General features: G+C 47.0%; 1 protein-coding gene across 9 annotated transcripts in view; it reads left to right on the top strand.

The window, feature by feature from the left end:
• The window catches only part of Eri3 (ERI1 exoribonuclease family member 3), a 132,203-nt gene that overhangs the window by 40,426 nt on the left and 64,414 nt on the right, over nucleotides 1-27,363 (top strand). For all 9 annotated transcript variants that reach the window (XM_048450539.3, XM_048450540.3, XM_085698779.2 and 6 more), the window contains 2 exons: nucleotides 2,113-2,204; nucleotides 26,751-26,823. In XM_048450539.3, coding sequence (XP_048306496.1) covers nucleotides 2,113-2,204; nucleotides 26,751-26,823 — 165 coding nt within the window. The remainder of the gene's footprint in view (nucleotides 1-2,112; nucleotides 2,205-26,750; nucleotides 26,824-27,363) is intronic.

The following is a 27,363-nucleotide window of genomic DNA, read 5'->3' as shown; positions in this document are numbered from 1 at the left end:
TGTTCTCCTCTCTTTCCCCAGTGTGAGATGGGATGTTAGCATCCTACCATGTGGGACACTTACTTGAGTGTATAGAGTCAGCCACCTAATGCAAGGTTTTAGGGATTTCAGAAGCTCTGAATTGATCTTATCTCTTCTCTGGAATGAAATCTGTCTTTTCTTTAGGTGACCTTGGGTAAAGTTGTAATGGTGTGTGTCTTCACATGTGTGTACATGTGTATAAGGGATTAAGCCAGATTGCTGAGGGAGACATGTGGCAGTGGAATACCCAGCCTCACTGTTTAGGAGGTTCCCGGACTGGGGAAGATTGGTAGGCAGAGATACAGATTATGAAGAGGGTTTAGAGACTGTGTGATCTACACAGTGTGTACCAGGGAGCAGCTCTCACATTCTGGGTCCTGGCCTCCCATGGAACGTGAGTGGTTTTTTAGTCTTCAGCGTCTCAGAAGTGCCAGCGGAGCTAGCCACACCTGCTTGGTGGGGTAGTCTTCATTGGAGCCATGTGTGCTCTCAGTTACTGCTTATCTCACAGCCCCTCTGCAGTCTGGTCTAACTGGGCTTCTCACCTTTTTAGCACTGTAGGCTTTGCTCTCACTAAACTTCCATCTGTTGATGTCCTCGGTCATCAAATATCTGTTGTTTTGAGACGGGGTCTACTGTATAGCTCAGGCTGGTTTTTGAATTGTCTATATAGCTCAGACTGCCTCAAACTTGCAATCCTCAACACTGTAGCCTCCAAACTGCTGGGATCACAGATGTGTGCTATTGTTCCTGGCAACACATTTGTATGGCTTTAAGCCCGGGTCTGGGTTTGGGATTAGGACAGTGAATGAAGCGGACACCTCGCTGCTGCTCCTTGCATTTCTCCAGTCTGCTAGGGAAGACAGACTTTAACTAACAGTCACTTCTATACACAGTCATTACACCTCCCCGTACTGTTGCCAGGAGTGTTCCTTCTACTTGGGTCTTCCTGCAGCAGTCCAGCCACTTTCCCATCTCCCCTTCTCTTCTCTTAGCCTCCTATCTATTGTAGGGGAGGCATTTGACACATTATCACATTTAATTCTCAGAACAACTCGGTAAGGATTGTCATCTTAGTCTGTTTTATAGGTAAAGGAAACTGGGGTTCAGTGGTGTTAAATGACTTTTAAATGACTTCGAGTCAGCAACATAATCAGGATAAGGAAAAGCCAAGGTTTGGAACCTAGATGTGTGTTACTTTCAATTCTGTGTTTCTAACTACTGTATGATAGAGACTTAAAAAATAATCCTCCCATGCAAGTAGAAGCCATGGTCTGATTGGCTGCACTCCCTCCCTGTGCCTGGAATCGTCTGAAAAATAGGCAATGCTTCATGAATTCTTTATGATAATTCTCTTGTTATATACCGATGCTCATGTTTGTACTCTGGTGTGAGTGCAAACAGTAAAACCAGCTGGAGGCATAAGGAGAAGGACTTAGGTGTGCTCAGGAATGATTTCTTTCCCTGTATAGCACTTGAGCACAGTCCTCAAAATACTCTGCTAAATTTGAACCCTTGACTGGAAAAGGAAAAATGCAAAATAGAGCCTGTTTCTAGACTTTCAGCAACTAGAGCAGACAGCATTGCCTCACTGCTGGGAGGGTCTCCAGCCCATCAGTGGGACCTCCTTTGGAGGGAAAGGGCTCTGTCTTCACTTGGTGAATAACTAGGTTCATCAGCACAGTAAGTGTGAAACAGCAGCAGAGTGAACGAGGCTATAGATAACATCCTGCTATGGCTTCTTTCTTACCCTTAGCTTATGGCCCAGGATATCCTGTGCTTGTTGCCTTTGTGTGACAGGCAAGGAAAGACAGTCAAGCCTGAGAAGGGTGTTTGGACTGTCAATTGGGATCCTGGGTAGGCTGCCACACATCGAAGGGTAGAGGGCTCCCTCTCTCACCTCACACAAAGGAGTCATCCTTGAAGAACCTCTGTAGTCCAGAACCAAGCCAGGGCTGAGAGCACAGCCCAGCTTGATGAGATTCCCATTCCTCCTGCTCTTGTAACAAGCGGCTTATCTGTGTGTCACTGTTGGGGCTATTCATAGGCTCAGAAGAAGGACAATCTCATCTGTTCTTGTGTACTTTCCAGAGGGTCGATGAGTGGATGGCGAAGGAAGGCCTCTTAGATCCAAACGTCAAGTCAATTTTTGTCACCTGCGGAGACTGGGACTTGAAAGTCATGTGAGTATGCAAAGGGCTTCTTTGCTGCAGGGCTTGGCATCTAAGGGACCAGGCATTGCCTTTTAGGGCTTAAATATTCAAGCCTGCTGGGCAGCAGGGGTCTGGGCCTTTGAGGTCACCAGGTTAGAGGAAGGCTGGGAGCTGTGACTTCTAGGCATCTCTGCAACAGGGAAGGGACAAGTTAGGGCCTCTAAGGACTGCTGTTGTTGAGTCTTCCTGTCTTTGACAAGTCTTGCTGCTCTCTGCAGCCCTTCTAATTGCTGGGCTACATGTTATTGATACAGAAGGAGGGCATTAAGAGAGGATTTGTGGGGAGGGAAGGATATATTTGGTGTTTCCAGACAGGATTTCTCTGTTTAACAGCCCTGGCTGTCCTAGAACTCACTTTGTAGACCAGGCTGAGCTCAGAATCACAGAGATCTGCCTGTTTCTGCCTTTCAAGTACTGGAATTAAAGGTGTGTACTGCTACCATCGGCTGTTTTTTTTGTTTTGTTTTAAATCTTTTAAATGGAAAAAAACTATTTTACTATTTGGAGTGCTCTGAAATAAGAACTCATTCATCAATACTGTGAAGTAGGTACTGAAATACTGTTCATATTTCTATTTTATAGTGAAAGATAATTAAGGCACAGAGAAGTTAAGTAACTTTCCTAAGGCCACACAGCCAGGATTTAGACCCAGCAATTGGTCCCGTGATCCTTTCTCTTAGCTGTTACTATGCTGCCCTGTTATCTGCATTGTGAGACCCTGGTTATCCAGCCGAGAGCCTGGTGGTCCTGATGGGAGAGGACTGCTTCTGGGAAGCTACCCAAGTTCCTCCTCTCTCTTCCTTTGTCGTCCCCCGTTCCCCGCTTCTTCTTTGTCTTCTGATCCTGTCCTATCTGGTTGTGGGAGACAAGACAGGCCCCTTTGCTGGGTTGACACCTGTGCTTCTCTTGTCTGTCCTCATGGACACCTGTCTTCCGACAGCCCCTGGAAGTGGGGCACTGTTTGCTGAGGATGGGTAGAATCAATATCACTGTGTTCTTTGTGACTGAAGCAGCAGCAGGCATTCTCTCTCTCTCTCTCTCTCTCTCTCTCTCTCTCTCTCTCGGAGGGGGAGCAGTAGGTGGAGGGGGTGTTGGTAGGAGTGAGGTATAGTGACTTAGCGACTCTTTACTGCCAAATCAAGTAACACATTCTCACCAGGGTCTCTGTGCTTGTAGACCCTGGTTATTAAGATGAGCTTAGGCCCCTAGGTGGGTGTCAAGCCTGCTTTTGGACCTTAGACTTGTGAGGGAGTCAGGAAGAATAATCTCCAGGGCACATGGGCACACAGCACCTGAGTGTTCCACCCTTTTGGCTGTGTATAGACACTAGCTGCACACCTCTAGGTTTGCTCCAGAGTCTCTGTCCTCTCACATGACAGGCGAATTATACAGAGTGGGTCTGGAAGTCTGGAGGTAGATGTGAATCAGATGCATTGATTGAGGAGGCATTGAGAGGGCAAGGGTATTCCCTTTTTTGATTTTTGAAACAGGATCTTGTATACAACTAACCCAGCTGACCTTGAACTCACTACGTGTGATAATTACTGATCATCTTGCCTCTGCTTTTCAAGTACTGGGATTATAGGTGTGTTCTACCATACCTGGTATTTGTGGTGCTGGCTACTGAACCCAGGGCTTTGTGCATACTAGGCAAATGCTCTACCAACTCAGCTACACCCCAGCCTAGGAAAGCTGTTCTTATTTGTAGATGTTGATTTGAAGCCTAGACAGTCTTATGTGGAGGCTCTGCAGCCCAGGAGAAGCTATTCAGATGGGGTAGGCTCAGGCTGATACCCCAGATTCTGGGGTTCACATGCCCAAATGGAAGCTGCTTTGACCTGGTCCAGGGCCCAGTTTCTCTAGGTAGCCTCTCCAGGCAGGACTCCTACTCTTCCAGTGTTTTCCTCTCTGGTATCGTCATTCTCCCAGTACTGGTACTTGTGAATCTGCTGCTGTCTCTTGTGAATGGTGTGCACAAGCATGCATACAGACTACTTGATGTACATGGGACTAGAGACCATGTTGCTGGGCCTCCTCAGTTTGGGGTTGCTCCATGAGATGGAGAGGCAGATTTCAGAGGGTGTCATCCTTGGTCCAGCCTCTTCTGGTCTGTAGCACCGGCCCAGTCTTTGGGCCCTGTGCTGCACTGCCATTCTGTGTCTTAATGAGAAATGATACCTGGATTGGGTTGCAGAATCCAAGTGTGTATATCATTTGGTCCTAACCACTGTCTCTGGTAGGAGGCGGTGTCTCCCTTTTATAAACACAGGAAACAAACAAAGCAAAGCAGAACACTTTAGGGCTCACAGAGGTAAAGAGTCAACCAAACCAAAAGGAGTTCTAAGACTTCGCGGTTTCATTTACCTGAGTTTGGTGAGGAAGTCAGAGCTCTGAAGAAGGGTGTGTCGGAGGCAGCAGCTGCTGGGTGGGGGAGGAGGGCCTTGTGACTGCCTTTAGAAGCGGGACTGCGCATAACTGCTGGGAAAGCTCTTAATTAAATGTGTAACAAAATAAAAGCGACCAGAGAGAAAAGGTAAGCAGTGCGGCGTGACTGTGCACTGCTTATTGGTGTTCTGGAGCCTTGGTGGGGCTGTCAGTGGCTCTCAGCAGAGCCCCTGTACTGTGCGCCTGGAAAGGCTGCTGCTGAGCCTGACAAGGCTCTGTGAAATTGACACTCATAACTTGTTAGTATGTGGCTGACTTGGTATTTTGACATCCAGATTTAACTAAGTCTAAGGAATTCAACCAGTGTTTTCATTTCACAACTCTCGTTTCGGGAAGCCACAGCTCCTCCTCCTTGCTGTTGTTCCTCCAGCCCCCAAAGCTGCTTCACATCACCGTTGTTGGGAGAGGTCTGATTAGTGCAGCACTGAGAAATGGGAACTGAAGTGGCTGTAGAAATCCCACCAGAGCAAAGAAATCTGCTCTCGTCCTGACAAAATCGTTTCATGTCCATCTTTCTTCAGAGTTGGATGAGCCGATGGTCTGGGTTTGTGGGGCTTGAGGCTGTAGCCACAGCTACCGATATGGTGAGTTTTAGGTAGGGAGTGTGGGTTTCATTTTCTTCTCTACTTATTTTGTTTTACTTTATTATTTTGGTATTTTGAGACAGGGTTTCTCTGATTGTCCTAGAACTCGCTCTGTAGATCAGGCTGGCCTCGATCTCAGAGATCCACTTGCCTCTGCCTCCCAAAGTGCTGGTGTTAAAGGCATGTACCACTACCACCTGGCTTAAATTTTCTTCTATATGTTTTATAGAAAAGATACTTAATAGGGTTTAGTTTAACTCCCCGCCCATCACAACTGACCTCTCCTCATTTTACCTGTTGTTCCTTAAAGAAACCCCAAGGGGTTTCTTGTTCCTTTGCTTAACCAGGTGGGGAGTGTCCAACCTTGGGGTGGTAGACAGGTAAAGTTTATGGATGCTGAGGAGTGAGACTTGCATGGCTAGCCATTTGAAGAACTTGAGTTCTAGCCTGTGGCCTGAAGCTCCAGGCTTACCAGCTGAATACAATGTGTTTGAGAAGTAGACCAGTGGCTTCATAGGTGGGCTTTTGATCTAAGAAGAAGGTCAAACGAGGGAGGCAAGACTGGAGGTAAAGCTGGCAAGAGGGAGGCACAGGCCTCAGTATAATGTGCAAGGACGCCCATTTTGGATAATCGAGCGCTATCCTGAATACAGGAGGGGCTGGGACCTGCTTGTGGTTGGTTCAGAGGACCTTCATGGATAATCAGCTCACCTTTAGTGTAGGAAGGTCTCCCGCTCCCACTACATCTAAATGCAGAGCTGGCACTGAATGTTCTTTGTTTCTCCCCTTGACTTCTGGGATGTCCATGCTGTGCGTGCCCTGTGCCTGTACTCTGCAGAGATGGACCTAGAGCACCTGAGGGCTAAGAAAGTCTGGAGAGTGAAGGGACCTTGCTCACTGTTTGCTGCTCACTGCTGGTGTGGAGAGTGTGCACTGGGCTGCAGTCAAGTTGAAGAGCAAGACTGCTGGTACCTACAGTGAAGTGATTCAGTGGGCTAGTAGTTCTCCTAAGGTGCTAGCAGTGGGTCAGGTGCGGCCTCTAGCTCATTCGGTAGAGCTAATCTTGTCATCTTGACAGGATAGTCTTTAACTTTGTGTCTTCTGATTCCTTGGCTTCTCCTCCTTAGTCGCTTTTGCATTTCACTCTTTTAGGTTTTTCATAAGTTTGGTGTTTTTATTCTTGAGACAGGGTGTCTCTGTGTGGCCCTGACTGTCCACAAACTTACTTCGTAGACTGGCTGGTATTGAACTCACAAAACTCTCCCTCCCCGGGGAGGACTGGAATTAAAGGTGTGTTCTACCAGTGTTGGTGTTTCTAAAATATTGGTGCTGTTTTGATCCCTGTCCTGTCTTGCATTTTCCTTCATTCTTGCTTTCATCGGAGTAATCTTGCCTTTTGCTAGAGCTTCACCTGTTTGTGCACTGAGCTCTCCAGTCTTTTTTACAAGAGAAGTGAGAACCAACATGATCCTTCTGGAGACGAGAGATCTGCTCCATCAGCCCCTTGAATGTCAAGCCTTGTACCCAGATACGTCTTATCCCTCCACAGGCCCAGAACTCTGTCTGTGCCTTCCTCCCCACAAGCCCTCCCTGAATGCCTGGTGGCCATCACTCAGCTACCTTGTCAGAAACCTGAGAACCACCCTTTGCCTTACCACAACTGGTTAGTCTTCTGTTGACCACACTTCCAGAGGCTCCTCCAAGTGGTTTGTTCCAGGATCTGACTCCAGTGAAGTCACACCTCTGCTTCATCCTACCAAGGCACCCTTACCCTCAATGTCAAGCTGCATTGCTGGGACCTTCAAGGCTCTGCACCCTCCCACTTTCATGTTTACTTATTTTTTACTGTTTACTGATTCCTTCATGACATTTTATTGCAGCCGTCTCTACTTGTCTGTTTCATAGATTGTAAACACTTATAATCCTCAGACAAAACTTGGTGTGTAATAGTAGTTTGGTAAATATTTGGGATTTTTTTGGGGGGTAGGGTGGAACAGGGGACTGTACTCAAGACCTCACATATGCTAAGCACACAGTTGATCACTGAACTATGCCACCTAGCCTAGTAGTTTGTTGAATGAAGGATAGCTGAACGGTCCTGTAGAATTTCTGCTCTGGAAGAGTGCTAGATGTGGGGTTGGCCAAGGAGAAGGAGCTTGTTCCTGGGCACAGTGTGAAGTGCCCTGTTTGAGAGGTTTATGCCTCTGAAACTGCAGGCTGGGGCCCTTGAAAAAGTTAAAAGTAAAGAGAAAACATAACCTTTGTTTACGGAGCACTTACTGTGTACCAGTGTTCTTTTACTGCCTAATATTAAACTCCCTAACCACAGTTCTATCAATTAAGTTATTTTTTAAAAGTTACATTTGGTTTTGTGTGCATGTGTGCACACATGTGGGTGTGTATACACTACCACGGAGCCAGAAAGTCAGAGGAGGACACTTGTGGGAGTTAGTTCTCTCCTTCTTGTGGATCCTGGGAATCAAACTCAGTAAGGCATGGCAACAAGAGTCTTTCCTTTATTTGTTCTGTTATCTTATAATCCTGAAATATTTTTTGTAACACTTTTTAAAAAAAATATTTAAAAATACGTTGAGAGACTGAGGCTCAGAGAGATAGTTAATCTGTCAAAGACAACCTGTTTGTTGACAGATCAGGGATTCGAACCTAAGCTTCTGGCTCTAAAACCATGTGTTGAACCATGGCCATTGGCCATCTGTTGCAGTCCTCATTTTCATGATCCACACTGTGTGATCTGGTAGGACATCTGTCTTCCTTGTCCTTTGTTTGCTCTGAGGGTCAGAGCCTGAGCTGTTAACTTGCCTGATGTTGGAGATGTAGACTCTTACGTTCATTTTGGTATTGGGGCATGGTTGGCCAGCAGATGTGGAGGGGATGATTTGGTGCTGCCAGAGAGCTTTCTTTTGAGGCCACAAATAAATAAATCCTCAGATCTGTGCTTTGTTTGTTTTGTTGTGTTGCTTTTAGTTTGAGACAGAGTCTCAATGTTGTTGCCCAAGCTGGTCTTGAATTCACTGTCCTCCTGACTCAGCCTCTCAAGTACTAGAATTGCAGGTGTGTGCCACTACACCTAAGTCCTGGTCTGTTATAAGGAGCCTGCCTGCAGCCAATATCATTTTGGACACCACATTTTTATGTTTATATTTGGAAGCACACATGGCATCTCATCATGCCCCTTACCCATGAGATGCAGCACTGAGCTGCATCACCTTTGATTAGCAGCCTGCTGGGGGAATTGGCCAGAGTAAGAACACCCTGCCAGTCTTGACTTGTCTCTTTCCCTGTTACTTTTATCTGTCACTGCAAGCACTTGGGCTCCCCTCCTGAACTAATGAAGTTTGCATGTGTTTAGACACATTGCCAAATAGGGCTTAGCAAAGCGGAACTGAGTTACATCTCTTTCTGAGTAGGGAAGCAAGGGTATATGAACACTTGCTTTATGGACCAGGGAGAAGCATGGCTGACAGTCACTGAGTGTATGTGTAGATGATGGACACCTGCCCTGGGTCTCCTAGGGTTACAGCCGGCCTGCAAAGCAGCCTTTGGACTAGCTCACAAGTGCATATGAAGGCATACCTTCTAAGAACTCTTAGTGACTTGCTATTCTCAGGGCATATCTGTGGAAAGAACATGAGTTCTGAAGTGTGCTGTTTCCCCATGCACAAGCAAAATTGAAAGTCGAGTTTAGTGGCCAGGCCTGTGTGTTGTGTAGCCTCAATTCACCTTGCTTCTAGATCCTACCAGTTAAATAGCAAACAGAGTACAGTGTGGCCTTCTTTTAAGTGTGTGACAATCCTGTAAACAGGAACATCTCAAAACCGAGGTTTTTTTTTGTTTTTTGTCTTTTGCCTGGGAGGCCCAGTTCCCCCACTCAGTCTTCTGTGATCCTGTGAGATGGTACCAGGGAGAGGTTGGAGGAAGAATAGAGTTGCTGGGCCAGTAAGTTGAAATAGCAGGTAAAGATAGATGTTTGCAGAGGACAGAGTTGCCTAGGATCTTCCCACACTGGAAATGGGATTCAGCCCATTGGATCACCGTAGTGAAATGGCAGCTGTGGCATGTTTTTGTGACAAATTCATGCCTGCCTTTTTCTAGTTGAGCTGGTCTGATGTCTGAGATGCTCTGTGGTACAATATACCTGGGTCCTCTCTAGACAACAGTTAAGGGGTAAGCCATGTTGTAGGCCGCTTTTCTGAAGTAAGGGATATGTGTGTTGCTTACTTCAGAAGTCAGAAGAGCCAGCTGAAAGCCATAGGGTAGAGCCTCCACCATAGGGAGCTAGTGGATCAACCTCCCAGTCACGACAGGGCTCTTGATGGGAAAGATTGTTCCGAGTCAGCACAGGCTTCCGAACACTTGAGATGTGTGGGGGCAGGGGAGAGGGTGTCTCAGCGGTTGTATAGGAATTCTGGACCTTCGAGTTGGAGTCTAAGCTCAGAGAGAATGGCAACCAGACCTTCTGCCCTCCTTTCAGTTTCCCTAGAGCACTCTCGTCATCAGAGGTGCATTGGGTTAGCCCCAAGAAGGCAGCTTGAGTTGATGGGGTCATGTTTCAGCTGCAGCTAATCCAAGTCACTCGATATAAATCTCCTTGGTGCCTCTTCCTCCCTCCCATCCCCAACCCACAGACAGGGAAATGAATCCTGGCCCTCACCCTGAATACATCATGGCAGGCTCGCCTCTAATGAGAGAGGGCCATTCATTGTGGGGTGAAGCTCCCTGCAGAGCCTGGGATGCCATTAATTAAAGAAGAGCCACCTGAAGCCAGTCGTGCGGTGCAGCCTGCCACGCTCAGATGGAGTGGTGGTGGGGTAGCCTCGTTAGCCTGACAGCTCCTTGGGCTGAGAGTTCTTGGGCTTGGAGGAGTAAGGAGTGCTCCCCCTCCCCCGGCGTGTGAGCATAGACAGCCCCGGAGCTGGCCTACTCAGAAACTTCTGAATGCTCCTCCTTTAGGTCTGGGCCTAGAACCAGCATTAAAGGGATTATCCATTTCTGAAATGTAGCCAGAACAGCTCGTGGTTCCCAGTCTTTGCTCCCTTTGTACTTTTCAGGATGTCCTAGAACTACAGGTTAGCAGGCCTCTTACCATGCCACCTTCCCTTGGTGCTTTCATTGGGAAGTCTGCCTTGGATGGAGTTCATGGCTGGAAGGGCCCTAGAGGAGAAACTGCTGTCTGGTAGACAGAGCCTCTGGTGCTTCTGGCTAGGGTGACAGCTTCATATTCTCACCTTTGGGAAGGCTCAGAGGGTTTAAATCACTGAAGTTATTATAGGAACCTCAGAATAGTTTTGCCCAGTTAAACTGGTTAAAAATAAAGATGTTTGCTTAATGACTAATCAGACAGTGAGATGTTAAAAAGCAATAGCAGCCTCATTGCCTGCTGCAGAATTGGTGACTGAATGGTTCTTTACCATTTAAAAGTGTTCTCAAAGCAAGTGTTGCTACCCAAATTCTAGCCCTAGGTCTTGATCTGTATAGCTTCTTCTGTGTGTGTCTTTGCCCCTCCTTTTCTGGCAACAGGCTTGGACCCTCTGAGACCTTCCTCTTAGCCCAGAGTTGGACTAGTTCAGCTAGTTTCTATGCCTGTATTGTCAGGAAGACAAATTGGGTCCTATGTCTGTGGCTCCAGCTCAGACTCAAAGTCTGGCTTTATTCTCAGTAGCAGAGTCTGACAGATAGGGTGCTTTGGAGGCCTCGGAGCTACCTGGGACATGGCTAGGGCATGTGATCTTCTGTCTGTCCTCCTTGCTCACCTGACGTGGATTGCAACCTCCCTCCCAACTACCACCCCTAGACTGAGACTTGGGCTCTGTTTCTCTGTGTGTGGAACATTTTTAATCTTCTTGAGTCTTGACATTTCCACAGGTGTGCATGTTCTCTGTCAGAATGAAGGCTGGAGGGGCTTGTCTCCTAAGAAGAAACTACTGGTGCTCCCCCACCCCCAAAAATTAGTATTTTCTTTTGTGTGAGATATTTTAAAACCAGTGTTTCATTTCTAAGGTTTCGCCTATTATTTTTGTGACTCTTGACTATCAACTTCTGTTTTTGTTTTTGGTCTTAAATAAACAAACATGATATGAGCCTATAGGCCTTGTGACCCAGGCCTATAATCCCAGCCACTCAGGAGGAAGTAAGTAAGGAAATCAGCAGGTCAAGGCTTACCTGGGTGGGCAGTAGAGCAGTTCAAACCAACCTGGGCAACCTTGTGAGACCTCTTGTCAAAATAAAGAGTAGAAAGAGTTCTGGATTTGTGATTCAAAGACAGATTGCTCACTTAGCATGCCTGAAAACCTAGGTTCAGTCCCTGGTATTCCCCATCCCCAAATCAAGGCATAAAGTAGGTATAGTAGAGTATGTAAATATAATTTCTATCATGGTAAGTTTGTATATAAGTATACACCTGTGTCACCATCATCCTAATCAAGACTCTGTTTTCATCATCTCAGTCAGTCATGCCTACCCCTGCCACTAACCATTATAGTGACTTAGATTACTCATGGTTAGCTTCACCTGTTCTTGACCCTCATAGAAATTAAGTCATATGAAATGTACTCTTCTGTGTTTGATTTATTTTGTACAATGTAATGGTAGTTTAATTCATTTGGCCTTTTTGTTGTTTATATTTCATTGTTTTGCATTACTGCACTTTTCCTTTTGTTGGAATATCTACCTTCTTTGGGTATTTAGCTTATGTTTGCTGAATGAGTATATGAATGTTCATTTTAATATAGAAATACCTCTGCCTATCAACTTGCTTCAACTCCTCTCATCCTTTAAAACCTATTTCCAGTCCTTTAGCCTTGCAGCCGTCCTTCTCTATTACATCCTGGTCTCTTCCTGTCTTAGGTGAAGGTTAGAGAGATACCTGCCCTGGGCTCATGGAAGAAGCATTAAGCCATTCTGGCTCATTTATTTCTTCTTTCAGCACACTAGGTACCCACAGTGTACCCTGCACTGATTCAGGAATTGAGGGCATAGCAGTAAACAAAACATGAGAACTTCTCAAACAGCCTGCCTTCATCAGCTTTGCATTGTAACTGGCCTGCCCTCTGCCATTGAGACTCTCATGCCAAAACATTTTTGGTCCTGTCCAGGTTCCTCTGTCTAGTGGGGTTCTGCAGGACGTTGGTGGCAGTGGCTTTAACAGGGCTTCTCAGTGTCTGTGGCTGTCTTCCTTTTCTGTTCATGATGCTAGAGGTGGCATTAGCTGCCACCACCACCTCTGCTACCATTGCATGGCATTGAGTTTCTCAGTATTGGAGCTTCCCTTCCACTGTCCTGAAGCTTGATTTCCTCTGTAAGAGGAATTAATCTCCAACTTTCCGTGCCTGTAAAGGTGGGTGACCTCTGTTTTGTGAGCGTTTGCCAATCTATCCTCTAATTCCCAACCAGGGTAATGGAGACATTACTCTGTACTCACACAAACCATCAGTTCTCCCTCGTAGACTCTGAGCAGATCCAGGCCTGGGAAAGACAGGTCCGCTTGCAGTTGCTCCTCAGAGGTTCAGGCTTATGGAGGCGAGAAGGGTGTGGCTCCTAAACAGCTTTGCTCTTGAATGCAATTGGTGGATTTGTAAAGGGAAGAGTCTGAGCCATCCTGTTTTTCCCTACCCTCCACCCATGCTAAAAGGGTAGCTGTATTGGTCTGGTCAGAATGAGGTTTGTTTTGTAAGGCTTTTAAGAGCACCTGCAAAGGAGAGACCCAGCTGCGAGGCGGAAGAGTCGAGGAGCATGGAGTTTGGGAGTTGAAGGCCAGGAAGCCTTGTGTTTCAGTTGGCATGGTGGCCTGTGCTTTATAGAGGGGCTTAGCTTTGTAGAGGTTTGGGAAGGGCAGCTGTGAGTGGGTTGGATAAATTCTCAGTGTCCCTGGCTAAAGGGTAACACAACTCAGACTTGATAGTTCTGTAAAACTGATTCTTCCCAAACCTGCGAAGATGTTGGTTTGGGGAAGAAAGCCAGCCCAGAGAATCCCGGGAGCCTGACAGGCCTTTTTCTCTGCGATTCTTTCTTGCAGGCAGCCCGAGGCAGCCTGTCTCTTTGTTAACAGAGTGACAGCAATGTGACACCATGGAAATAATTACTAACAAATCACGGTGCTGACTGCAAACAGCTCTCTGTCTTCAGAGGCATGTCAGGGTGCATTAGAGCAGGACTGCAGGAGTGGCAAAGGGGCCGAGTGCAGCCTGCTCTCAGGCTCTCCTGTCATCGCCCCCCCCCCCCCACCTCTGTCTGCAGTATCTTACTTCCATGTTCTTGGCCTTTGCCTATCAGGTCAGCTAAGGGCCAGCTGGGTCTGCAGGTGGTTTGTGGCTGGTCTGGATTCCTTTGGGCAGGTAGACAGGGCTCTGTCTTTGCCGAGGGCACCCAGATAGTGATGAGAGATGGAAGGATGCCCCGTTTCTCTGATTCACTCTGGTAGTCAAGACCTGTTTCAACTGCCATACTTGAGGGTTTAAGGGTGGCAGTACCTGCTCCAGCAGGACTCAGGGGACAAGGGAAACCTTGTGTCTGTGTTAGCTCAGCTCCCTTCCCCCAACAACCCTGGTTTCTTCTTCAATTGCCATAGTCAATTTTTGGTAAGTCGACTTTGTCCATTCCCTCTTGGTTAGCAGAGTGATTGCTCTGACTGTCAGGGCTGTAAATAATGTTCCTGTTGTGTGTGGCTGGAGGCAGCACATCGGGTGGGAAAGGAGGGGAAGGAGGAGCTGCTATGCCTCGGCTCCCTTGCTCACCCCCCTCCCTTCTCATACAATATTTATCCAGGGATGGGAGTCAGATGCAGTGACCTCAGGGGTTACCCAGTTAAATAGCTTCTGAACCTCCCTGCATTCTAATTGCTGCAGTTGTCCTTTGCTCTGGAGACTTCTCCTCCCCATTGTCTGCTGAGGTACACACTAATGGCTGTCCTCCCTGGCCCTGCTGGGAGGCATGGGGGGGCAGTGCTCAGTGCTACCTTCCTTTCCCTAGAGATAAAGGAATCCAAGGCCTGTTAACAAGTGGCTTTAGCCAGAAGGACACCATCTCTTGCTTCCCTCTATACCCCTTGCAAAATTGGCTGGAGGAGTTTTAGATAGTGTGCTTGGTGGTTGACCCCAAGAACCTTCACTCATTTCCAGTCCTGGAACCAGAACTGTGGTACTTGTAACTCCTTTCTAGGCTGGCCGACCATGGGACAAACTCTTGACAGGGATGAGATTATTCTATGTTCCCATGTTTTCACATACAGAATTTGGAAACATCTAGGAAGTGGAATTTCTTGTAATATGCTGTATTTGGCTCAGAGATTGGCCAAATGCCATCTGTTTGGTTTTTTTGGATATCAGTTTTAGATGATAGTAGCAGGTGTACCCCATTTGTTGATTTAAGAGTGGCATGTGTCAGCCATATCCACCAGGGCTTTCCTGTAAATGTCAATTCCTTCCACTCTAATGCTTCTCCCCTAAGAATACTGTAGGAAACTGCCATGGAAGGTGTTAAGTGTGCACATCCTGAAGGCACAGGCAGTCAGCAGTGGCCTGAAATTAGCCCATTGAAATCTACTCTAGGCCTAGGAGGTAGTGTGCTGGGGACTGTGGGAAGCACCATGTGATCAGAGCTAATTACAGGGCAAAGTAGACTGAAAACCTCGTAAAGAAGACAGCAAACACAGTAAGATGCTCTATTCTTCCCTAGTCTATAAGGTAACCTGATCTCGCTCTCTTTTGAAACCTCTAGGCCTAGAGCTTCTGGAACACAGTGTCAAACTCCCCAATCTTGTTCCAGTGCTGTTGTGCTGGGAGGAGTGCTCTGTGCAGGCTGAGTGCTTGCTGTTCTTAAAAAAAAAATCAGGAGAGCTGGAATCAGAGCAGGGGACCAGCCAGAGGTTAAAGACAGCAGCTGTGTTCTTGTGCATTTATATGGAGCAGAGGCTGGACTATATCCCAGATTCTGAGTACCAGGAGGATGTCTCTCTTCAGAGCCTCTAGGGGGCATTGTAGGCCATACAAACACAGTCCAGGCATAGGGTCAAGATAGCCCCAGGCCAGGTGGAGACTAGACTAGGATGTGTGGGGTATCTGGGAGACAGCTTAAACTACTAACCAAAAATAAAACAGGCCATCAGCCAAGACACTGACCAGTCTGGTGCTCAGCCTCTTTTCCCTACCTCATTCCCTGATATTCTGTATGGTAAGGAGCTCTGTCCAGGTCTTGGTAGCAACTCCAGCACTTCCCACACAAGTGAGCATTGTGACATGGGACAGACACTGGAGAAGTACTTATCTTATTGTTTGCCTAGACAGGCCCTGGAATGTACAAGTGATAGGATTTCGGGGCATTTGCAGCATGGGAGAGGTGTATGTTACACTTTTCCACAGGGTGTTTGTGACACTTATGCACTTCCTGTGGGTTCTGAGGGGAGAAATGGGAGTAGAGGTGGTCAGCAGGTGGGCTGTAAAACTAGGAGCTGAAAGAACGGGAGAGATGGCTCAGCAGTTTAGAGCACTGCCACTCTTCCAAAGGATTCAGTTTTGATTCCCAGCACCCACTCGGTGGCTCAGAGCCTTCTGTAATTCCATTCCTAAGGTATCTGACATACATGCAAGCAAAACACCCATACCCATAAAAAGTATAAATTATTGGGACTGGAGAAATGTCTTGTTGGTTAAGAGCACTGGCTGCTGGAGAGATGGCTCAGTGGTTAAGAGTATTAGGTCCTCTTCTAGAGGACTGGGGTTCAGTTCCTAGCACTCACATGGTGGCTCACAACCATTTATAACTCCAGTCTTAGAGTATCCTCGGCTCCTTTCTGGCCTCCTCAGGCACTGCATGCATGTGGTATACATACATATATGTAGGCCCAACACTCATACACATACAATAATAAATTCATCTTTTTAATAAAAAGCCAGGAATGGGAAATAATCTACACATAGTTCTTTTAGCGTCTTTAAGCAATGGTTTGGCTCTAGGGATTTGAGGTTTGCTTTCCCTGGGAGGACTAGCAGCCTGGCCTGACGGGCATCCCAGTGCACCCGCCTGCATTCTGGTTCTGTTTGGGAACTCTCCCTAGCAGCATGTCTGGGAACAGTTCCAGCTGTGCTGCCAGACCCAGACGCAGGTGACGGCCTTTCGTCTGTACTGTAGGGAAACCAAGAGGAAATTAAATGTCATCTGCCCCCTGCACAGCAGGTTGCTGCCAAATCAGACACTGTTGATCAGAGTTGTGCAGAGGGCACCCGAGGGAAGACTTCTGCTGCATCCATGCCCTCTGAGCTGTGGCGACTCCCAGGTGATGGCCTGGCTCGGTCCCACAGCTTTCTCTTCCTGGCTGAGTTCACCCTGGCCTGGAGCCCAGCCTAGTGCTATAGGGCAGCTGTGGACTCTGCCATTCTAGAGAGGCATGTACACCAGTGGGAAGGAATGAGAAGGGCAGGGTCTGGCAAGAGAGGATACACAGGAGGCAACAAATAGACCTGGGTTTAAGTCATGGATCTGTTGCTTAGGATCTTGGGACAGTCTCAAGAGCACTCACCTGCTCTGGAAGATAAGCGTAGTCTGTCTCCTGACATCTCTGGGAAGTAGCTGCCTCTAGAACGGGTGTGGAGTCTTTTCACCCATCTTCCTCAGGTCCAGAAGGATGGTGTCTGACATGTTCTGGGCCTCTTTGTGGAGTTAGCTATAGTTCTGTGAGGTAGGATGGGCAGTAAGTTGACCAGGCTGCCTATTGCTGCCTGGGCCCTTCCTTTCCCTTTCCTCCCAATTGAACAGCCCAAGGCCTCTGAGATAAGCCTGGGTGATGGTGGTAAAGCAAGGTGGGAAGCATGCCAAAGGTCACTTATCTAATGGGACTTGGCTGGCTCCCTCCAGCCTCACCCTTAGTATGCCCCTTCCTGTTTTAGAAAACAACAGGATTTGCCCCACTCTCCCCTCCCCTTGAAGTCTCGGTTGGGCCATAGTGCTCAGTTCCTCGGTAACATATATTAGCAAGGCTCTGGAAAAGATGTTTTAGTACTGACAGAGTTCCCCCAAGAAAACTCCCTATCTTCCACCTCTCCCCCACCCTCCAGCTGAAGCATGGCTGCCGGTGGTGAAATTCATTAGTGTTCCCTGACAGCAGTGGCGACAGAGGCACTCACTGTCTGCTTCCTACTCCCTTGCTCTTGCTGCTGCTTCACGCGCACTGATATTTAAATCTGATGGGCTGCTTATAGACTTCTTGTACTATGACAAGTTTGGGGAGGGGGGTGGGGAAGAGGAGACAGACAGAGAGCCAGCTGTCATGCTGGTATTTCAGACAGTACTCTCTCCTGACCCTTTGCAAGCTCTCGCAAGTGTATCATCTTTCTGAAGCCTGTGGTTGGAATTGTAACCTGCAGATATCCCAGAGGATAGGAGCAAGTGTAAGTGTGAAGGAAAGTGGGCCGATAAGTCAGCAGTGCATTCTCCCAGGGCTCTGGGCTTGCAGAGAACAGTGGAGGGACAGTGCACATGCTTGTTGAACGAGGAATTGAAGCTGAGACTCTGTAAGTGCTACAGGGTATTACCCTCCATCATCAGGAACAAGGTGGCCCTTTCTCAGTAGTTGCTTCCAGACTACTATGTTTATGCTGTGGTTATCTTCCAGGTGGACCTGGAAGCCACTGAATAGTGGAACCAAGTTTGAGTAGCTTCTGATCTGAGCATCCTGGGACTCAGCAGTGCTCATAAAGCTGTGGTGGTCGGTTAAGGTTCTATTTTGTGTCTGGAGTGGGTCCTTGACTTTTGTACCTGGTATTTGTATGCTTTGTCTTTAAACTTGAGAGAGGAGGAGGAGTCCCTGGCTTCTTCCTTTATTCATAACTCCTCCCTCAGTCCACTTTAAAAAAAAAAAACTTTATTTATTTATTATGTATAAAACATTCCTTCCGTGTATGCTTTCATGCCAGAAGAAGGCACCAGATTTCATTATTGATGGCTGTGAGCCACCATGTGGTTGCTGGGAATCGAACTCAGGACCTCTGGAAGAGCAGTCTGTGCTCTTAACTTCTGAGCCATCTCTCCAACCCCCCCCCCCCCGCCTCAGTCTATTTTCAAAGCTATTGAGTGATTCTGTAGCTTTGCCTTTGCCATTTATCCCCAGATCACTTTTCTAGTATCTTTCCTTACCTCGCTTCATCTGGCAAACAAACATCTCCAAACTGCAGGTTTGATGTCTGCTGCCTTCCATCCAAAATTCACCTCTGAGCCCCTGGTTTCAAAATCTGTCTCCCTTGACTGGCTCCTTTAATTCTCTTAGCTTAGGAGGAATGGAGGTGATGTCCTTTGCCCAAGGATAATGACCACTTGATCGAGTTGCAGATTAGTGCAACAGAGCCCTAGAGCTGGATTGGGGTGAGGTATGGTGGTGTGGTGCACTGCCTGCCTATTGAGGGCCTTTCTAGCTCCAGCTCCCTCCATGGTGGAGGTCATGAGGAATAGGCCAGGCTCCTTTCTTGCCTCCTCAAGTCTTGTCCATGTCAGTGATGCAGCCATCCCAGACACACAGACTGGTCTGTCTGCTGGAGAGGGGTTACTCATAAACATACTGATGTCTTCTGTTGGAGGGTAGACCAAGAAGGTTTCTTTGGAGGGGAATGGGGTGTCTGTAGACATAAATGTATTCTTTTGTTGTGTTGTTGGGTTTGGTTGGTTGTTTTTCAAGACAAGATTTCTCTGTATAGCCCTGGCTCTCCTGGAACTTGCTCTGTAGACCTTGAACTCAGAGATCTACCTGCCTCTGCTTCCCAAGTGCTGGGATTAGAGGTATGCTCATAAGTCTGTTCTTGAGCTGTCAAAGACCGCCTTTGATGTGATCAGCACCTGTGATCCTACAGCTGCCACTCTTTCCACACCCAGCACTCTCCTGCCGCCTGCCCTGTAGACATCTAGCCCTCAGTTCCTGGCTAGGGTGTCTTTTCCTTAATCCCGTTCTTACTGATTCCTAGCCCTGAGCGGTGGCCTGGTTAGAGCAGGCCATGTCCTGTGACACGGCACATCACACAAGTGAGATGGAGATAACTAGCTTTGATAAGTAGGAGGCTTGAGCATTAATTTTTTATATATCAGCAGCGACCAAGTGAATGAATTCAATTATGAGTCTGCTTTTTCTTCACTCTCCTCCCTATGATGTGGTGGTTCAGAGTTGAGACAAGAAAACCTGTTGAAATGAGAAACCCCTATTTCCTAGCTTGACCCCCTTACTAATTCGGGTTAAATTGCTGTGCTATTGCAGTGGTGACACATTGTGTCTGCTTCTGTTTGTATAAGAGGATGCAGTGGGGGAGGAAGGACCAATTTGTGCAGAGATAAAAGGTGTCACAAGCAGATAACTAACGTTCCAGCCTCATGCCTGCTCTCATTGTTGCTTAATTTGCTCCGTCTGTAAGCCCAGCCTTCCCCTCTTTCTTCCTTCCCTCCCCTTGGTCATATTTTACCTCTATGCCACAATGTAATGATGCCCTGCGTAGTGGGGGAGGAGATAGGCACCTCTGGCTGACAGCCCTTCCTGATAACCAAATTCCAGCCCATCCATCACTAGCCACTCTCCTCAACTTGAGGAAAAGTGATCGTGAAAGGCGGGCTGTTCATCACTCGAGCTCTGTTTATCTCCTCTGGGTGGGGAATGGAAGCAGGAGAGACAAAGAGCCATGTCCCCGGCTAAGTGCTGCTCAGGTTGGTGTGGCTGGCATATGCTAGATGCAGACTTACATCATGTAGGCTGTGGCACTCTGACTAGGTGGTACACTAGACAGGGCTCCAGGGGTGGGGGGTCATTCCTGGGGCTCAGTCTCTCTTCTCTAGCAGAGTAGCTGCATAGAGAATTGTGGCAGTTCTGAAATGTAGGACAGCTGGTGACAGCGCTGAGTGTTTGTATTGGAATGGGCAAATGAGAAAGCTGCATGGACCTCAGGTGCCCCTTTACAGGGTTTTTGCTCTGACTTCTCTTGATCCACTCCTTTCCAAAGTTGGTCCTCTTCTTTTCATGGTCCACTGATGACTTTGAGACATTCCTTCTCTACATGTCACAGGAGCACGATGGTTTCTAGAGATGAGTGATGTCTACACATTTCAGTGCTGTTGGTCATCAGGACTGACAATCCATGCCATTCTGAGATCCAGCTGCCATGGCCTTTCCTGTGAGGTGGAAAGGAGTAGATGATGACTCCAGCCTGCTGGTCCCTCCTCTCTAAGGTCTTGAGTCTGCTAAAAAGTTAGACTCCCAAGATGGGTTTATCGGTTAAAATTTGAAGGGAGCAAATCCTTAAGGAATAATGTCCATGGCCTCTTCCAGCACAGGTGTCTGCTCTCTTGTCGGACCTGCCTTTTGGAATCTGCCTGTAGTCTATCTGTCAGACCTCTGTGGTCTCCTCAACTCAAACCTTGTGGCACTCCCACAAACTCCATTCACCAAATCTTCAAAGCTGAAGCCTGCTTAACAATGGTTCCACCTTGGTCATACCCATTAGCAAGGGGTGGGGTGTGGGGGCTCCCTTAATGAGCTACTCCCCTGCTTTGACTGGCGCCAAGCTCACCACACCTGTTTGCTATCAAGGCTGTCTGGGCCAAGCCAGAAAGGCTTAGGTGCAGGTGGTAGGCCTGAATACGGGCTGGGTTGGGGAAGGTGGGGCTCCCTTTGCTTTGTTGTCTGTTTGTGGGGAGAGACATTGTCTTACAGTTTTATCCTCCCATGTTCTTTTCTTTCTAAGCAGAAGCTCTTGTTTTGTTGTTTAAAAGTGTCAGCAGGAAGTTAGACAAGTGAGGAGTCTGGCAAACATCTGAGGATAGGATTTGAGGTTCTGTTCTGGTGACTTGATAGGAGCAAGACCACATGGTAAATGCCAAGGTATGGGCCCTTTCTGGCTCTAGGCCCACAGCATTTGAAGAGTGATCATGTACCTTGCTTTAGAGCCCACAGGCAGGACTGGTGTGCACGTGTGGGGGTGGATGGTATCCTTAAAGGGGCCCCTTGTATTCATGAAACTGAAGGAAGTTTTGATTTGGTGGAGAAAAAAAAAGTCCCATTCCTTTTTATGGCCTGGACATAATTGGGTCTTTTCTATTGGCTATCAGTGATGTCATTCCGACCCCTCATAAAGAAGGGGAAATCACACCTGTGGACTCGGTGCATAAAATTTCATTGGGCAACAGTAATAAGCATGACCAGATGATGTTTGGGCAGTTGGGGAGCTTTGTGCCCAGTGAATCCAGCTGCATGGAGACCTGGGCACCATAAACTTGCCTGCACGTTTATGCCCGCAGGCTAGTTCAGGGCCCACTGCCAGTGGCTCTTTTCCTTGGGATCAATATCTGGTAGAAACTGAGCATTTGGACCCTTTATACCAGGAGTCTTTGCCCTTTGCCAGATTAATGGAACCGTGTATTATCTACTGGTCCCTACTGACTTTAGGCTCCTAAGAATGTTGAATGAAGATATAACCTTGAGCAGTAACTACCATCCTACCCACCTCTACAAGGTTCCAAGCTTTGCATTCTCAAGGATGAGTCAAAGTCTCTAGGAGAATAAGTGCAATTGGCACCCATGTATTCAGAAACCTTAGAGTTCATTTCTAGTTCTGTTCTTGACTTGTTACATGATTGAACAAATTCTTTGTCTTCACTGAATCTGTTTCCTCGTTTGTGTAGGGAGTGGTGATCACTCTAACCCGCCTTGTGTTCTCTATGCTGGGATATGGTAAAGATGTCTAGCTATTGTCCCATGAGACACCTGGAAGTTCAGGTTCTAGCTCTTGGTTCTATCTTTCATGAAGAGTCTGGGCCCTACTATATTTGTACTGTTTATGCTGGGAGTCACAAGACTGGAATATTCAGAGGAGCACTAGCAACCCTACTCTTCTCCTTAGATCTGCAAAATCATGCATGGAGTTCCCCCTTCATACTTCAGTCAGATATAGAGTACAGAGAGGCACTAAGGATTGCTGCTGGTCTGTGGGAGTTTGAATGTAATTGGCCCCATAATCTCATAGGGGGTGGCCCTGTTAGGAGGTGTGGCTTTGTTGAAATGAGTGAGTATGGCCTTGTTGGAAGAAATGTGTCACTGTAGGGGCAGGCTTTGAGGTTTCCTACGCTCAGGATACCACCCAGTATCTCAGGTGGTTTCCTGTTGCCTGAAAGATGTTGGACTCTGAGCCACTTCTGCAGCACCATGTCTGCTGCACCCCAGAAGTCCCATATGCCATTCACTGCCTCAAACAACCCTCATCCGAGGGCCCCTCCAAGTGGCTTCATGACCATAGCAGTCCAAGAGGCATTCACGGGGAGGATGCATGAGTTGATCCTGAGCTGGAAAATGGAATCAGCCAGAGTAGAAGGACTGAGTCTTGGATTTGGGGTTCACAGGATCCTACTCCAGGCTGCTGAGTGGCTCCTGAGGAACTCCTGGCTGCCTTGCCCTCTCCAGACCCCATCTTGCCTGTCTATGATGCAGGAACAATGAGGGTTACACCTATGGGGTGAATGAGAACAGATCCAGTAATGATCCACTCCATGTCCACAGTAGCAGCTAACGTGGGGGTGACCAGGCTTCCTTCTTCCCAGGGCCCTTGATCATTATTTTTTTTTTGGTTAATTAAATGATAAAATTTTATATCTGATTATTTACTACCAGTAGGTGCTATTATGAGCTCCTATGTAAATCACGCAGGGAGCTAGGCTCCAGGACACCCCTTTATCTGCTCCTCAACAGAGCCTTGGAGGGGCCCAAGAGGGGGAGACACTGTCCTGGAGAGTTTGCGCTTGATCCGACTCCCTTGACCCCAGTTTGATCCAGTGTCCTACACCATTAGGACTCCCAACCAGAGCCTGCCATGCACCCTGCCATGATGATAATGGACTGAATCTCTGAAACTGTAAACAAGTCCCTACAATTAAGTGTTTTCCTTTGTAAGAGTTGCTGTGGTCATGGTGTCCCTTTACAGCAATAAAAACCCATGTTTAGATATGAATGACTGTTTAGATGATCTTTCTTTCTGGTCTGTTCTCACTCTAGCTCCTGTGGAGAGGAGCAGGCAGGATCCCACTGGTCTAGACCCTTCCTACCTGGAGGTGTTGTCTATAGTTGTCATGTACCATTGAAATCCCCCAGAAAGGGGACTGGAGAGATGGCTCAGCAGTTAAGAGCACTGACTCTTCTTCCAGAGGTCCTGAGTTCAATTCCCAGCAACCACATGGTGACTCACAACCATCTATAATGAGATTTGGTGCCCTCTTCTGGGGTGCAGGTATGCTTGCAGGCAGAATACTGTATATGTAATAAATAAATATCTTAAAAATAATAATCTTAAAATAATAATAAATAATCTTTTAGAAAAATGCCACAGAAAAGGGAATCCCTTGGGGCTGCCTGCCCTTTTCTGGTTTAGGTCCCTTTGTTCCTCCTTGTTTTGAGGCCTCTCCACAATAGAACTCAGTGTGATTTTTCTTAGCAGTCATTTTCTAGGACACAAAGGATAAGGAGCATCAAAGAAAAAGAAGCAAATGATACGATTTAAACAGTCCAATTGCATAGATCCTTGGCCCTATGTGGATATACCACTTCTGGATACCCCTTCATCAGCCAGAAATTCTCCTCCAGAAAGCTAGCTAGTTACAGATAATGTTGCTGTGCCACCTGTCTTTGAAAGGAACCTGCCACTCCAGAAAGTGCCAGGTGTGATGACATGCGCTTTTAATTTCAGCACTCGGGAGGCAGAGGCAGAGGTGATCTTTCTGAGTTCAAGGCCAGCCTGGTCTACAGAAAGAGTTCAGGACAGACAGGGCTATGTAGAAAGTCCCTGTCTCAAAAGAAAGATGTCATGCATCTTAGTTTACTCCTGAGGTTAACTTCCTATTAGTATCTGTCAAATATTTGAATGGTGATGAAAGGAAGGTTAGATTTCCCTTCAACTTCCTGAGGTAAACTTGTTTCAACTAGATTCTCTTAGCCTCAGTTCCTAAGGAAACGGGCCTGTGCTTGTGTTCTCCATCCCCTGTCTCTCAGTGGTTCTTCCCTCTACTCTTCCTTGCCTGGCCTGCAGCTGTTAACACTGCTCGCTAGGTTCACGGGGCCTCCAGATTATGAAGTCCATTGGGTTTTCTCACGTCTCATCTTATTTGATCACTCTATAACATTTGACACTAATAACTTGATTTTAAGCTAAAAAATCAGCTCTATGGCCAGAAGTGGTGGCGCACACCTTTAATCCCAGCACTCGGGAAGCAGAGGCAGGTGGATCTCTGTGTTCTACAAAACAAATTCCAAAGCAGCCTGAGCTGTTACAGAGAGAAACCCTGTCTTGAAAAACAGAACAAACAAAAATACCAGCTCTCTGTATTACAGAAAAGGAATGCATGCTTTGAGAATTTAGGCTAACCACAAGTGATCGGAAGTGGAGTCAAAAGGGCATATGTGACCTCAGGTTCCTGATGTCATGAGAAGGGGCAATGAGTTGAGAGAGTCTTGACTCATAAAGCATTGTCTCTTAGGAACCGTGCAGAGACACAAGGCCTGTGGCCTGGAGAAGGGTAGCAGGTGGAAAACTTTCTGAGCTCTTGGATCTTAGGAAGGTTCTGGGAAGAAGATGTGGAAGTCTTTTCTCTCTCTCTTTTTTTGTTTAGTTAACATTTTTTTCCTTTATTTTGCATACCGTCTACAGTTTCCTCTTCCTCCTCCCATTCCCTACCCACAGCTCTCATCTTTCCCCCTCCCCATCTATCTCCATTCAGAAAGGACAGGCTTCCCATGGATTGAACATAGCATGGCACATCAAGTTGAGGCAGGAGTGAGCTCCTCTCCCTGTGTAAAGGCTGGGCAAGGTAACCCAGCATGGGGACCAGGTTCCCAAAAGACAGCTAAGTGCAAGGGACAGGTCCTAATCTCACTGTGAGGAGTCTTACAAACAGATCAAGCTACACAAGTGTCACACACATGCAGAGGGCCTAGATTAATCTCTGGCAGTCTCCCTAACTGTTGGTCAGAGTTCATGTGCCCCCATGAGCACAGGTCAGCTGTTACTGTGGGTTCCTCTGTTATAACCTTGACTCCCCTGACTCTAACAGTCCCTCCTCCCTTTCTTCAGAAGGACTCCCAGAGCGCGGCCCAGTGCTTGTCTGTGGATCTCTGCATCTATTTTCATCAGTTACTGGATAAATGCACTGTGATGACAATTAGGGTCGTCACCAGTCTGATTACAGTAGATGAAGATGTGGAAGTCGTGTTCTCTGTAATTTATTTTCTTTTAAGACAGGGTCTCTCCATTATGTAGCCTTGGCTGTCCTAGAACTCACTGTGTAGACCAGAGTGGTCTTGACCTCTCAAAGATCTGCCAGCCTCTTTCTCCGAAGTGCTGGGATTAAAGGCATGTGACACCATACCCGGTTTTTGTTTTGTTTTTGTTTTTCGGCATAATTTCTGAAGACTCATTTTCCCTTCTTGAGCCCTGTGTTAGTCAGTTTTCTTTTTCTTTTTTTTTTTTTTTTTGTCAGTTTTCTATTACTGATACATACCTGAGATACCGGTTTTTAAAAAGAGAAGCCTCTTTACTTGCTGCTCTTTTGGAGGACTGGGAACGTAGTCCAGTTGTTAGAGTACTTACCTAGCATGCCTGACACCCTGGGTTTGACCCTAACACTACCTAAAAGTGTAGTGGCACAGGTTTCTAATTCTAGTATTTGGGAGCTGGAGTCAGGAGGGCTACATGGAACCCTGTTTAAAAAAAAACAAACGACACATACCAGGAGCTGGGTGTGGTGGTGTATGCCTTTAATCCCAGCACTGAGCAGAAGCAGGTAGATCTCTGAATTTGAAGCTAGCCTGGTCTACATTGTGAGTTCCAGGCCAGCTAGGACTATAGAGTGATATCCTGTCTGAAGCAAACAATCAAACGGGCTAGAGAAGTGTCTCGATGGTTAAGAGCACTTACTGTCCTCGCAGAGGACCCAGGTTAAAGTCTCAGCATTCATATGGTAGTTCACAATCATCTGTAACTCCGGTTCCAGGAGATCTGATATCCTCTTCTGACCTCTCCACCAGGCACGTGATGCACAGACATATGTCTGAGCAAAAACACTCATGCATATAAAATAATAAATCTAAAACAGACACCTCTAGAACAGCAGCAGGAAGACCACAATAGACTACAATACCTACCTCATAGGATCACTTTGAGGGACAATGTACATAAAATCCTTCACGTGTAAAAAATAGAATTTAACAAATTAGGAAGTAGTAGCAGCTGATGTTATTCTATGTAATATCTCTGAAAACTCACATTTGGCTCTGAGGAATGCCCCTGAGCCCAGTATCCATGGTGCTGGAGGTGGGATATCTTCCTCAGCTGGGGACCCTGCTGATGTGTTGACCCTGTGCTCTCTTTGTTCTGTAGACTTTGTTTTGTTTTGTTTTTTGCTTTGTAACTTAAGACTCTGCACTTGGGACATATGTGTTTCCAACTTGTTTTCTCCCCTTTTTTTGTAGGCTCCCAGGCCAGTGCCATTATTTAGGCCTGCCAGTGGCGGATTACTTCAAGCAGTGGATTAATCTGAAAAAGGTACCATCTGAGCTTCACCCAGAGCCGCTGGTTCTCCTGTACTTCCCCCCACCCCCCAACTCTTGTGTCTTTCCTTTTCTTTATTTTCTCAGTATCCCTTTTTTCTCTTCCCTGGGTAGTAATGCACTGAAATGTTGATATTTCTGGGGATGGGGAGCTGCTTAAATGTCAACTACTAGTAGGTGGAGTCCGATTGGTATCTTCCAAACATACATAGAAGTCCCAGTTAGAGAGATTTTTTTTTTCTTTCTGAATCTCTGGGCTGGGCTGTGCTGTCACTAGGAGAAGCATGATACTTGTTGATCTTTTTTATATACTCCTGGGTGTGGTCTCTGTACTCTAGTTAGGAAGAGGGGTTTGCCTAAGCTGACTTTGCTCTTACCTGGCCCTAGCAGAGCCTTTTTCATGTAGGGGAGGACAATGAAAGCTAGACCCTTGGAGCATGAAGGAGGATCTTGGCACTAATACAGTTTTGTAGGCCTAGGAGAGTTTGCATAGGGTTGTGGGCCTCAAAAGTATCCTGTATAGCTTGGACAGTTC

This window comes from Myodes glareolus, chromosome 3, assembly GCF_982192425.1.
Source record: "Myodes glareolus chromosome 3, mMyoGla1.1, whole genome shotgun sequence".
Taxonomy (NCBI): domain Eukaryota; kingdom Metazoa; phylum Chordata; class Mammalia; order Rodentia; family Cricetidae; genus Myodes; species Myodes glareolus.
Note: the sequence above shows the minus strand (reverse complement) of the source record. Positions and strands in the feature narration are given on the sequence as shown.